Source organism: Gadus morhua, chromosome 11 (genome assembly GCF_902167405.1).
Source record: "Gadus morhua chromosome 11, gadMor3.0, whole genome shotgun sequence".
Taxonomy (NCBI): domain Eukaryota; kingdom Metazoa; phylum Chordata; class Actinopteri; order Gadiformes; family Gadidae; genus Gadus; species Gadus morhua.
In genome coordinates, this window is record NC_044058.1 from 10,074,883 (window position 1) to 10,089,808 (window position 14,926).

The following is a 14,926-nucleotide window of genomic DNA, read 5'->3' on the forward strand; positions in this document are numbered from 1 at the left end:
AGACATCAAGCTAAAGATAGTGAACTAGTCATGTGTTTTGGGGGAGGGGCTTTGGAGCGACGCCTGAAGGGAGGGATGGGATTGTTTTGGTTGGATACTTTCAAAATGTAGCTTACCCTGGCTGGATTCAGAAAAAAATGCCCATATACCTGGCTTAAATCCGTGGCTTTTTTTCCTAAAATTGCTACCAATCGTTCATATTGTCATGTTGGAAGGATAACTTTTCCATCCAAGTCATCCCGTGTGTCTAAGGGGTCTTGAGTTATTTGGTTCACCGGAATGATCTCCATGTAAAGGAGATATTTATATTCTTTGTAAAAAACTTTATTTTCATTTTGTAAAATGTACTCCTATGTTTTCATTGACCAGACTACCAGCGAATGAAGAGACATGTGAACAAAGATCAGGGAGAGGTATTGGCATCTTTCTCAAGGAGGTAGACATTGAGGATCGAAATGCAGTACCTTGGACCGCAAACATGAGCTCCTTTGGGTCCAGCACCGTCGTCCTCTTGTCTTGGGCCTTCTTGGCCGCCCTTCGGTTGCCCCTCCTCTTTTTGCTTTCACCCCAGAGGTTGGAGCCGCCGTGCATGCTGGGAATGTTGAGAATGGCGATGCCCTCAAGGGAGATGGTGCTGAGGTCCAGGCTGATGCCGTCACACTTTCAGAGAAAGATAGACGACAGAGAAATAGAAGATGGATAGAAGATAGAAAGATGGACAGAGAGGATAAGTAGAAGGGTAAAGATGGAGTACAGAACAAAGAAAAAGGTCACATAATACAAATGTATTCAAAAACGTATCCATGGTTGCTTGACTAAAGAAAAGGTGTTTAGTTATTTAATTGAGTATTCTAAATGTTTAATAGGATTAAATAACAAGGCAGTCAACTGTCACTTCTTTATCAGCAAATATATAGTTGAATGGAACTTTACAAGGGTAAAAAATTTCCATTATCTTAATGTTCCTTCAACAAAACCTGACTTTAAAGGGCCTGTCATGGTTAAAACCAGCACTTTCCCCTTCAAGCCATGTCCTCTAACAGGGCATGGATCAGGAAGCCCCCATTTTGCAAATATCCCTGAATCAATCAAGTTCCTTCCACCATTGCGTCCAATCTGTATTTAGATCAGTATTTAAAGTCAATGGTTGCTCGCCTTCCAGTAGTAAGTACCCATCCAACATTAATTAATAAAGACCTCTGCACTGTGTGGACACCATTGAGGAGTGGTGGAGGTGGTTGCGGGGGTGACGGTGAATCGAATTGACGCTATCTTCATTATCACTCAATATCGCACGCAGCAGGGTCGCGCAGGGCTAATTGCCTGTGTGTTAAGCTGAGGTTCAGTGTGAGTGGGGCGGGGGTGTGGAGAGACACGGAGAGAGACTGAACTGCGTCTTATCACGTCAACACGCCTCCAGCGCCACCGTGGAATTGGATAAAATAGGTTATATCTGTAAATAACTCTGTAAATAACTCTTTTTGTCCTGCAATGGGATTTAATGGATAATGTTCCATTTAAAAAGATGGAAACTACGTCGAATTATAGTGGAGCTCCACACATGTTAACAAAAAGAACAATTGTAAAACTGGTGAACAAAATCAAAACGAGCATGTGTATATCTTCTTTATCTACTTAATCCCCAATGAGGGTTTACAGTGCAGAAAAACACACAAAGCATGTGTTTCGATTTACCTCCACCTCCAGAAAGTCGTGCAGCTTCTTACACGTGGCAGAGAAGGTCTCTGAGGTGCCGAACTCAAAGTACCACAGCTTGTTCTTTGTTCTGGGAAACAAGACATGGGGTAAGTTGCAAAGGGACCAGGAGGAAACAGGAGAGCATTCTTCCCTCGCACATCAAAAACCAAAGCTTGTCCAATGAGAGTGTCTCACTCCTTTGTTCCCCATATCAACCTCCCGGTCTGACAAGAGCCTTTACAAGTACCGTTATATGAGGGCAAACTACTACTATTTTGCAATTTAGCTGACCCTTATATCCAAAGCAGCTCACATGTTATTATTATTAGACAGGGTTAGACATTGCATTAATGAGGGGGTAGGAGTTAGGCATTTTGCTCAATGATGCCTGCATAATACAAACTGTGGACATTTGGAATCGAACACAGAACCTTTGCGCAGGGAGTCAAACACTGTGGACTATTCTGCCCCTTAGTAGACTGCCGTTCTTGGTCGATATTCACCATGCATGAGACTTTATTCTTCTTAAGCAGGCATCGCTTAGAACTTAAGGACTACAGGAAATACCCTCCATTATAACAACTGACAACAATTACAATTACTGCTCATTAATCACCCAGTCAATGCATAATGCGCTCCATTAATCACCGTGGATGCGTCATAAAGACACAGCGTAAGCTGATTATGTCAGGCATAGGGGATCGTCTGCAGGCATGCGTGGCCACCGTCGGGGGCCCGGTATGGGGGCCACCAGAGGCTAATCTACCTGCTCCCCCTCAATTAACAGAGGACTGGGGAGCGGCTCCCCTGGCCGCCCAGTAGCAGGACCCCCTCCCTCAGATAAGGCCGGTGATCGATGGTGAGCCACCATCTGCCCCTGGAAGGCTGAGCGGACAAAGTGTCTCAGAGTCACAGAGACTAGAAGTAGAATAGGGCAGCGGTGTCCCCGAGTGAAGAACAAACTGGGATAAAGATGTATTTAGGACGCCCTGGAGGGGTGTATTTCAAATGTGAAGACCTTTTCCGAGACTTGACACTTTGACAGGCCCGTATTTGGTTTATTTTATGGAGCATGGTTGATGATTAGTTATGAGCATGTTTGACATTTGATTGTCACAACACTGGTGTGTTTCAATACTCATAGGTACATTTCGAGCATGTGTTAATGGTCATCACACACTGGGGATACCGAGTGTTAACAGAGAGGTTAAGTAAGGGAGAATGGCAGAAAATATTGGTGACAACTAAGAACTCACCTACATTTTGAACAATGTATCTTTTCCAAAAGTGACTCTACATTACATTTAAAACCAACAAATAACGCTCATATTATCACGAAACCACCGGCCAAAACACGGAGATGGCAGAATACCCCCAGAGATACACAGGTGGTAGAAAACCCCAGACTCAAAGAAACAGCAGACCATTCAGCCCTTCATCCCCTGCTCCGAGGGGTGGGTAAACCTGTACAACAACAGTGCTGACATGCATAACTGCGCTCAGTAAAAAATGGGGCAGCCGTGGCCGACCCTGAGCCCCACATAGGGATGTATTCCTATACGCAGAGCAACAATCTCTGCAATATTGATTTATTCATTAGGGCTTTTGTCAGGACCATTTAGCCTTTTTACAGATGAGCTTTCATTAGGCTAGTTGCAAGGTAGTGGGACCACGCGTTGATTTATAATGTGCAACACGGTCAATAGTCCAGGGATGAGGGATGGGGATGCGTGCAGGAGGAGGATAAAGGCCTGCGCTACAGGGCACGCTGCTGCATGTCTTACAGCATGGGGCACGCAATGGGATGACCTCTGCCTCCTTCTGTCTGTAGCGTGAGGAGATGTGGTAAAGATTCACAATTAAACCATAGGCAGACACAGCAAATACAGCTACATTTTACAACTTTACAACTGCGTGAAATAAAGCTTAATGCGATGTGAGTATTTGACTCTCTGAGCGTAAAGAGTCTTCTTGGTTGTTTTGTGGTTGGCATAGGCATGGACAGAGATAAGGCACAACATTTGACCATCCTGTCGATTCTCTCCACTTAAACTAACAAGGGCACCATGGCAACAAATCACCTTCTTATGTCCCTGTTCATTAAGTAATTAGGAGCATCCTATTGGCTGCATCTGATTCTCATTTGTTATCGGTCGACTGCTGGATAACCCTGGACCGGCCTGACGGACAGGCCGGGCTGGGCCGGCCAGCTGACCCAACAGAACACTGATTGATTTCCTGGAAGATGAGGATGTTTTCAAAGGTGAATTGGGTGGATCTTACATTAGCGTAAGTATAATAAAAGTCACTTTTATGTTTCGATTTATTCAAGCCGTCGACCGGCGGGGTCTACATTTTTGCGAAGCAACTGTGCCCTCCTTTTGAGCAGTATGTTGTGAAACAGCTCCCCTTCTCTCCAGATAACCGCGCATAACACTTTGGCTGTGCTTTAAAGGCGACTATATCCATGCAAAACGACACATTACCCCATTCATAATGTAGTGGTGAACATGGGACACATGTTGTATTAATGTGCCCGCCGCCGCCTACTACAGGCGCCAGCCAAATGTGCATACACAAATCTGGTAAGACGGACAACCAACAACCTAGTGCATATACAAACGACTGGGCTGGTCGGAAAAGAACAACACAAAGATCATGTTGTGGAGCCGGGGAGGGGAGCGTGGCGGCTCACTGGGAAGCCCCTGGGGTTGAGCCAGCTGTGGGTGCTGCTGATGATGTCAAAGACCTTGTTCACACCTGGCCTTTAAAGCACGTCTCTCAGGTGATCTGATGATGACAGCCGGCTGGGTAAAAATACACGTGTGAACGCGCTGGAGACACATTAACGACTCATTACGATAAAGTCATTCTCGCTGGCGTTCCATCTTTTAATGATTGGATCGGGGTGGTCAGGGAACACGCAGAGTCACGTTGTCAGCGAGTGCAAACACGTGATCATTTAAATGCAGTTGTCATGGAAACCGTATCTGAATTTTTCTCAACAGTCTTACAGATGACCTGAAAGGGCATTTGTTTCGAAACGGCAAAATAAATGTGAGTAGCTACCTACTGTGTGCTCAGACGCAAACAGTTGTCTGCTTTTTAAGAGGTGGCTGGTATTAATGAAGTCTATTCTGTGATTACCAAAAAACATGTTTCCTAGGTAAATAATAAGTCTGTAATTAGTAAATTAATTACTACTTTTAATTTCAACTTGACTTTAAGGATAATCACACCTTTATTTTCTGCCAGACTGGCTAGCGGGCAGATTGAAACTAAAAACAACACAGAGATACTTCCCCCGGTAGCTGGCTGCTACACGTTAGCTAAAGCGAAACACAAAGGCACAGCACTGAAAAAACTAAAATCTGTGTTTTAACGAATTGCCCCTCCACACCAAAACACGTCGCCGCTGTAGTCCGAGGCCATCAGTCAATTTGCTGCATGGTCACCAACATTTGCTGTGTTGACGAGATGAATACGCCTCGATAGTACCGCCGTTTCACCCCGGGCCAAACTTGAAATGCTCTCTTCACTGGTCACACTTGGCAGCGGCCATAGGACCATTGATTTCCCCAACCCAACCCTCCTCTTCCTCGGTGACACCTAATCTCACCCGGAATGATCTACGACCGGAGTTTTCACACTAATTCCTTCTTGATCAGAGGTGATAAATATCCCATTGACATAAGCAACTCTGTGTGCGTTGCATGGATGCACTGTTTTGTTTAACGCAGCACCACCTCCAGTGACTCTGACTGGCAGCTGGAGAAATGATGGCCCCGTGTTGTGTTGTGTTGTCTTGCCCTTGTGTGTTTCCTACACACCGCTAGAGGCCTGCACAGAGAGCACCCCGTCTCACATGGACGGCAACCACTCGTTGGTCTGCTGGAAGTGGCCGTAGAATGGAAAAACCTATGTAGCTCTATGCAGCGTGATGGTACATCATTTGATACAATTGCATGTGGTCACCTTAGATTAGTAGCAGGGTCTTAACAGTTTCCCCCTAGAACTGATTCTAATGTTCATCAGGGGGTAAGTCTCTCCAACCCTCTCTTCTTTCAAATCTGCCCTCAAAACATACCTTTTCACACTAGCCTTCCCCACCTAAATCCCACCTTATTCTTCATGTTTAACCTCTGTTTTTCTTTTATTCCTAGTCTGTCTTGCATAGTTTTGATAGGGCAATATGTAAAGCATCTTAGAGTACCATATTAAGCGCTATATAAATTTCATTTATTATTATTATTATTATTATTATTATTAAGAGAGTGTAGTAGTTACAGTGATGCTCTCAGCCTAAAAGGTACTGGGTTCCAGGAGCCGGTCCTGCTTGAACAAGAAGCCAGATCTCGGCCTCCTGTGTAATGCCTTAATGCCCTGCAAAACTCACTACAGGTCACTTTGAATAAACTAAAATAAACAAACTGCCAAACAGCGGTGCACAGCACACGCCTAGCTGGGTTGTTTCGTTCGGGGGTGGATTGAAACAACGACACCAGGCAACAGATTCAAAACAAAGAAATTGGTGTTCAGTATTGAAACACTGTCGGCAGGCAGCAGATCAAAAAACAACTTAACTAAAGTACAGCAGACCACAGCAACGTGTCCAGTGCCGGTGATTTCCATGCAGGGCAAACAGCGGTGATAGCTTAGTAGTGCGTGGCGGTGGACGTGGCGCAGGCTGCACAGGTCCACCGCCCAGTAAACACCGGCTCAAGTTTCCCCCGCTGCTCGGCGATATTTTCATACGGCCCTCTCCAGCGTTTAGTTTGGTTTGGTTTGCTTAAACTTTGGTCATCACAACGTGTATGCCGTATTATGAAGCAGCTGGTGACTATGCAGGGGCCAATAGGTTGTGCGATTGTTTGTTTGAATGTGTATGTGTGTGGGGGGGGGGGGGGTTTGGGATGTCAAAGGCAATGTGAGACAGTGGTGTTAGAGGCATTCTTAAAGTATATCTTACTATGTTATACGTTATGCACAAATGGGGTATTCCTTTTCATCATGTGTGTGTGGTTTGGGCAGTGTCTGTTCTAGAGTGTTTGAGTGTGTGTGTGGCTTGTTTGAAAATATGTGTGTGTGTGTGTGTGTGTGTGTGTCTGTGTGTGTGTGTGTGTGTGTGTGTGTGTGTGTGTGTGTGTGTGTGTGTGTGTGTGTGTGTGTGTGTGTGTGTGTGTGTATTTGAGAGTTTGTGTGTGTGTGTGTGTGTGTGCATGGTGAGGGGGGGCTTTCTTCCTACTGGGAACGTCCCAGTGCACGGGTGAGATGTCTAAATTACACACACATCGCCATTAATTATAGATGACACCCTGGACAGCCAAGCGATTACATCCTTAAACGAGGTCCGAGAGTGTGTGAGTGTATATGTGTGTATATGTGTGTGTGTGTGTGTGTGTGTGTGTGTGACATGCCCCACCCGGCACGCGGCTGGTCTTTGATGAGCGCACTCATTATGCTAAAGAGCGCCGCATGACGGGCTTCGCCGCGCACGGCGGAAAGGTTAGCGCAGGAGAGGCCAGTGGGCGCGTACGGCACCTTTGGATGAGGAACAGGCCTCGGGGAGAGCCTCAGATGTCCTCAGGCTTAAAAATAGACATCGATTGGTTTGGGGAACCCATCTTACCTGTTAATCACAGGTTAAAAAAAATCGAGCTCTCTATCTTTACCAGGCGAGTGCCGTCCACGTGGACAGGTGGGGCAGCGAACTACTAGCATGCTCCCCAAAAAATTGGTCCTCAGTAAATCATTCCTCCAAATCTATTTTTAATAATGAGATTGTCACATGAACTATCTATAGTTTCTGTAAGCTTTCAGACTATTTTTGGTCGGTTGACATCAAATTCTGGATGATGGTGGGCGGTGATTCTAGTTGAGTTTAACGTGTCATGCAATGTTGGGGCAGGGCCGCTCAGCGACCGCGTTCCTCCATATGTTTATCGCATAACCCTGCAGGCTGCAATAAGAATTGCAATCCGCGCTGAAAGACGCCTACATGGTTGTAAAGCAGTCTGCCCCAGGGTCATATTTTAGAACTGTTGTTTTTTTTACTCTAATTATTCAGCCAGTATCTTTCGTCATTCCTATATCAGATGTAGGTATGGCGAGTGGTGTTGCACCTGTGATTAATAGTGTTGAGTTTCTGTTGAAAAAACATTGGAGAGGTTAAAATTGGAAGAGAAGTTAACGATCAAACAACTTGGCCCAGACAGACTGGGCATAAACATTGTCCAACCAACGAAGGATAGGGGGAAAACTTACAACTTTCTCCCGAGCATGGTATTTCGGTTTGGTTGCTCAAAGAGAAATACTGTTTTTTGTTTCCTACTTTTTCAAAGCAAGTGTGTGCACAGGACAAGGGGATATATGGACCACGGGTGTGAGTGATGTGAAGCATATATATATAATATGATATGATACAATATAATATATGCATATAATATATACATATTAAAAAAACATATACATTGTGGGTGTGGTCGCACGCCAGACTGCCCCACTGAAATTTAGGGTCACCGCACGCTACTGATCTTTATAACTCTCAAATTATACCTGCAGTAGCTTTAAATAAATGTCAAATGGTTGACATACAAGATGACTTGGATAAAAGAATACATTAAAATAAACAAAGAGTAGATTATATTCAATTGCAAATGAGTAAAATAGTAACAGGTTGAAAGGGACGACACAGGCTAAAAAAGACAGTGCGGTTGTGTTTCCTCTGGTTTTTTCCTGCGTCCTTCAAACGCCTCTTTTCTTGCCTTCATTCTTCCTCAACCTTCCGTGACTCGGGGTCTCTTGGAGTCAGAGATTAGTGTAATTACATGAGAGATCAGCAGAAAAAGGGGGTGGCAGTGGAGTTAAGGAAAAGGAACAGTATATATTTCACAAGGAGAGAGAGGGGGGGGGGGGGGGGGTTGTGTTGCGATTGTCGCGAGGTCGACTGATTGTCTGACTTTTAATCCTGGACCTCATTATCACCTCCAGGTCCGGCTGAGCCAGTAAATGAATCTATCTGCCGAGCGTCAAATCTTCACACCTACGCCCCGATAATCACCCCAAGGTGCAAACTCAGAGGATAGAGATTGATAGAGATAGAGATGGAGAGAGAGAGAGAGGGTGGAGGGGGATAGAGAAAGGGAGAGAGAGAGAGGGTGGAGGGGGATAGAGAAAGGGAAAGAGAGAGAGGAAGATAGAGGGAGATGACGAGAACTATTGAGAGAGGGATGGAAAAAGGTAGAGAGAGAGAGAGAGAGAGAGAGAGAGAGAGAGAGAGAGAGAGAGAGAGAGAGAGAGAGAGAGAGAGAGAGAGAGAGAGAGAGAGAGAGAGAAAGAGAGAGAGAGAGAGAGAGAGAGAGAGAGAGAGAGAGAGAGAGAGAGAGAGAAAGAGAGAGAGAGAGAGAGAGAGAGAGAGAGAGAGAGAGAGAGAGAGAGCATGGGATTTCATCAAGGAAACCAGTTCATTCTGCGATTAAGAAAAGCAACGAGCCGTTATTTGGTAGCTAATTGGCGCTGATTAAATATTGATGTTTTCTTTAAGGTCATAGCTGGGACAGAGTGTATGGCTTGGATAATCCTGTGTTCCACTGGGATCCCACAGGGTCTTTGAAATCAGGCCCTTATGATGATACATGAGTTCCTAGATGTCAACAGCAGCTATGCTTATTCGCTATTCCTTCCGATTAGATGTTTTTTCATTAGCTGTATTTGTCATTTTTAGTTATTTTATAATTACTAGATGACATTTGAAAGATGGACATTAAGAGCAGAGGATTATGTGGCAATTAGCCCCAATGAATGTACAAGTAATGTGTAATATATAATGAAGTCATGTGGAATATGAAAATGCTTTTTTGCCTGGACTATATTTTCGAAATATTTATAATTTATAAAAACATATTTCCACCCATTTTGGATCACTTGTTGGGGGGTTTAAACTTCCCTTTAAAAAAAAAAGTATCACAACAAAAAGTGGATTATTTTTATAAAGAAAAGTATTTCCATTATATATACTATAAAAAGGTATTTGTGAACTAACCATTTTTGGAGAATTATTATGTGTATATTATTCATATTATTTTGAGTAGTACTTACACTAATACTAGCGATAATAGTGGTAGTAGTAGTATTAGAAGTAGTAGTTGTTATACCAGTAGTAGCAGTAATAGTAATACTAGTAGTAGCAGTAGTAGTGGCACAAAAAGCAGGATTGGGAAGAGCAGTCTATTTTGCAAGCATAATAGCCTAACCCTAGTGTCTAACAATGGCAAGCGTTTAGTGGTCACGGTTCAGTTCCTCCTTAATAGAACTTCATTCTGCCTGAAAAAGCTCCTCCAGTTGAAACAATATGACTCCATGATGAGTTGCACTATGTCTCCATTGGGCATGAATCCCCCTCCACAAATCTAACCAAATCTATGCTACCTTGAAAAACTATAATCATGCATTATTGAATTGGAAAGGATAGTGCGTAATAGAGAGATCCTAAACCCATTCCCTCCTGTGAATTATTCATTAAATTCAAATAACAGATGGTATAATTTTCTTAAAATATCTCAATCATTTTTCAAAGGGCCAACATTTTTTGTTGAACAACACAAACCACTCTTTGTTGCGTGCACCATTGTTTTCAAAAGAGAGCACTATATTTGACCAGGACAAAGTGAAAGTGAATTGGTCAAAGCTCAAGATGAATCATGAGTTTTAAGCTCTACCATCAAAAACATTTTTGTTCGAAGTAAGGCTCACCAACTCTGTAGTTTGAGCATCGCTTGGATATTCAGCGATCAGTAAACGGTTTAACAAGACAATATCATCACGTAGTAACGGTCTATGACTGAGCCAAAATCTGTACAGAGCTAAAGTGAACTCCAACATGGTGGAGCATAAATGTGACATGTCTCGCTCGCCCCTTCCCCTCAAAAAGCTATTAGTATTTTCGAATTTCTATTGAACTTCCCTTTTTCCAGAGTCACTTTGCAAACCATCAAACCCATGGAACTGTAGCAAAAGTGCTGCTGCATAAAAAAAAACACAGAGGCTTAAATGTTCTGCCAAGCCCGGGCTACAACGTAATTAAAATACGATGATGAGAACAAATGGGATTATTAGTCCACAGTGTGTGTGTGTGTAATCACTCTGGACTGATCCATCGAAGACGACGTCAAACAAGCCAAGCAAATTCAATTACACCCGCAATTACTGCGTGGCGCTAGTGGAGACGTATGGGGGGATGTTAAATATTGATGGGAGCATGGCTGCTGCATTTGTTCACCTTTCAGAAGGTGATCACATCTCCTCAAGGTAATCACAGATGCTAAATATGAACCCTGTCAATTAGTCCCCTCGGGGGGGGCCCCGACGTGCAGCGGAGAAGCGGAGTGTTCTGGGGGCCGTCCGGCCCACTCTCTCTGTGGGTTAACGGCGTATTTCAGTTGGGATCAGTAACAGGGGGATTGAGCTGGAGAATCTCAGTGGTTGGTTGGTTATAGTGGTTGGTTAAAGACCTTGGTGCTAAAATAACAACTCTACAGAAACACATGTAATCAATCGGGCTCTACATCCATATTATTCAAATAAATGAAAAATGTTGGCTGGTTAGAGTTGGCTTGAAAATTAAAATGTTATTAAGTTGATTTATTTGAATTGGAATTATTGTCATGTTTTTCATGGTACTTCATCAACATGATTAAAACTAGAGACACAGATAACCAATTAGGCATGACATCAGCTCGACCAGTCCTTACTTGTTCAACCCAGCTTCAGTAGTTAGTTAATGGGCTGTTCCCAATGATTTCTGTCCTCCGCTCACCTGCTGTTGAACCTCTCAGGGTGTTTCTCCCTCATGATGTGGAAGCGGTGGGCAATGGAGGCGTCCTGGAGGAGACACACAGAACCACAGGACCCTTTACTGAGGCCTTGAAATGCATTTCAGATTATTTTCAGCGGCCAGAGAGAGCCACACCCGGTGAACTGACGGCTTGGTCGGGGGCCGTGTTTGATGCAATGGTGGTCCCTTGCCAAACGGTGAACCAAACAAGAGAAATTGCAATGAGCCCTGTGTTGTAGCATCTTTTGGTTTTAACAGGGTGTCTTGATTCAGAGTACAGGAGTGGAACATACAATTTGTCAGTTTGCCTTTTTCTCCAGTCTTGTAAATGGACTAGTTTACTGTAATGCTGAAGTTGGATTTTCTAATAGTAGTTTACTATTCCTTATTATTTGATACGTGATATGTGATATTTTCTATTATTGAGATGAATCACAACCAGATACAAGAAGAACGGAAAAATACATTTGTTACACAAATGGTCCAATGTGGGCAAATTGCAACATGCTGAGAAAAAAAAGAATACATTTGGATGCAAACATGGGCGTCAACTTGCAAACTAACTCACAATTTACCATATACTCTGATCGCACCTTTGCTGTGCATATGTTCCATGAATGTGTGTGTGCATGTGCATGTGTTTGTTTGCGTGCGCATGTGTGTGTGTGTGTGGGTGTGCGTGTGAGTTTGCATGTGTGTGTTTGTGTGTGTGTGTGAGTATGAGTGCGCATGTGTGTGCGTGTGTATAGGTGTGTGTATGTGTGTGTGTGTGCGTGTGCGTGTGCATGTGTGTGTGAGTTTGTGCATGTGTGTGTATGCGTGCGCGAGTGCATGCGTGTGTGTGCTTGTGTGTGTGTGTGTGTGTGTGTGTGTGTGTGTGTGCTCCCAGCCAAGTGGAAGGCAGAGGGTTTGAGCCAAGGGTGTGCAGGGTATTGACAGTAAGGCTGACGAACAGCACGGCGTCTCCACACCGGCTAATTAATTAAACACACATCGCGAGTAATCACAACTTCCAACCAACCTACAGGATGCTGCCTTCACTCCTGGCAACCAAGTTGATTTCTCTCTCTCTCGCTCCCTTTCTCTCTCTCTATCACTTTCTCTCTCCCCCTCGATATCTCTACCCCTTTCTCTTCCTCCCTGCCTCTCGCCAGCCCCTCTGTCATTAAGGTATTTATTTCTGTGACTCTTTTAGCCTTTCCTGTCCCTGCTCACACCCTCTCACCTTCTCTTGTGCAGTGACCCGCAGTGGTAAGCGGGCCGTCCTGTGGCGACGGGTGAGTGCTGCTACCCCATCGCCGCGCTACACGCTAACCGTACGTTTAATCGGGACCCAGAAGATGCAAGCAGAACCGCTCCCAAAAACAAGCTCACCCATGATGTGTTGATGCGTTATTTTTAGAGTTGTGATGTGTGGTGTAAAGTGTTTTTTGAATAGGGACTCGTCAGGGTTTTGTGACGGGGGAATACAAATTGAGGCTAGGATAGTGTGGTCCACTACAAGCCCCTGTGCACTGTGCTCATTACCCGATCCCTTCCTGTATGCATCTTTCAGCAAGACGCCCTACCCCTGCCTGTTAATTTTTTTATTTATTCTTATTATATAAAACACCCATGCTAAATGATCATGTGTGATGTAATGCATTGAAAGAAAATGGCAGGAAATGTCCACATGTTCAAAATAATGCATTAAAAGGACAGCAATGAATAGTTGGTTGGTCTACCTATGACAAATCTTGACACTGTGAGTCAATTAAGATAAAACAAAAAAACTATATATTATACATATAATTCAACACTGTCAAAATAACTATATCAAAGAAAGTAATAAGGCCTCTGTAGTGATAGAAGCAAGTGATTAAAAACCTAACATGGCCCTGATCCAAAACGGAACAAAAGTTTGTAGGCTATTGTGAGTAAACTTGACGCAGTTAACTTTTTGGGCAGCACCAAAGCAATCTGTTTACAAGCCCGTCCTTCTCGTGTAGCGATTCAGCAACAGCCACCACAGGGATAACCCCCTGCTGGCGCTCTGCAGTCCAAATTTACCAACGCCAAAAAAGCGTGAAAAGACCAAAAAATCAATTGTGCCTCTCTTGATGTCTTTTTAAGATGGCTGTGAGTTGAAGACCAAAAGAATCTCACGAGATCCCCGCAGACGTCGGGCGGCGTCGAGAGGTGAGATGATGGAAGTGTTGGGTTGGAAGTGTGTAAACTTGATTTTTCTTACAAACAAGACCATAGCTGAAAACAAGCGCGCCGAGGCCAGAGGAGGCTGTGTCCCATTTGGTTTCAGCCCCAGTGTTTCTATTGGTGTTTCTTTTCTTCTGAGGTCTGCTACAAGAGAAACAGAGCGGCTGCAACCACTCCAAACAACAGCCCCCGAACCACAGGGAAGAGATAAAATGCAACGTCACTCGTGGAGCGCAGGTCGATGTTGTTTGTGTGCCTTAAGGAAGTTAACAGTTAAGTACTGGCTCCTTGTTAACATGTGTTACTAGTTTCTGCCGATGATGTTAACCAACAAGACCATTACAAAAACACATTTAAACTTATGGTATCAAGTGTACCATCAAAGGCAGAATGTAATGTACTGGATCTGATACCCAGAGCGAAAGAAGGAGAAGGCAAAGAGAAGAATTACTAAAGGGGAACAGGGGGTGCCTCTATCTTTTTTACTTGAGAAGCGGATGTGCATGTTTCCAACAGAGAACAATGAAATTATGTCTATTTTAGTGTCAAGGCACCCAGTCTAGCTGTGTTTTCCTGTGATGGTCCCAGTCTGGAGCATGGCGAGTCCTCCAACGGGGATCTCAGATTCAGTAGAAACAGTGGCATATCTGGTATAATTGCATTTCCCACAGAACTCTGTGGTCCATTGTGCTTCACATAGTAGTTGCAGTAAGTTCATCCATCATCATACTCAGGACACGTACAAATCGTATAAGCCTTCAGGACACAGGATTGACACTACCCCACCCCCTTCACTAGCTCCCCTCAAAATAATTACCATTGTAAAAATCTGGTGCTGAAATTAATACGGGACGTGTGTAATGTCCTCCCATAGCTCAAAGTTTGGCTCCAATTATGGGTGGGGCGGGGTTGGTGGTGGTTGGATGTGTCTTTCATGGGGGGGATGGGGTGTGGGGGGGAGGGGGGGAGGGGGAGAGTAATGTCTTTGACAAGGGAGTGCGACGGCAGGTCATTAGAGCGACGGGTTACATTATGCTAGCTGATCTCTCTCTCTCTCTGATTAGCCCCTGCCTCTCGTCTCGGCCCCTGATTGAGATCATTACACGTCACGTCACTTCCACATCCTCCCAGAGGGAGCGCTTCATTAATTCTCCCAGTCCGATCACCGAGTCGAGTCGTCTCGCTGTAGCGTGACGAAGAGTG

At 44.3% G+C, this 14,926-nt stretch overlaps 1 protein-coding gene across 2 annotated transcripts in view; it reads right to left on the reverse strand.

The window, feature by feature from the left end:
- dgkb (diacylglycerol kinase, beta) overlaps window positions 1-14,926 on the reverse strand; it is a 53,410-nt gene that overhangs the window by 10,447 nt on the left and 28,037 nt on the right. For both annotated transcript variants that reach the window (XM_030371142.1, XM_030371141.1), the window contains 3 exons: window positions 11,513-11,577; window positions 1,696-1,786; window positions 465-660 (listed from right to left, as the gene is read on the reverse strand). In XM_030371142.1, coding sequence (XP_030227002.1) covers window positions 465-660; window positions 1,696-1,786; window positions 11,513-11,577 — 352 coding nt within the window. The remainder of the gene's footprint in view (window positions 1-464; window positions 661-1,695; window positions 1,787-11,512; window positions 11,578-14,926) is intronic.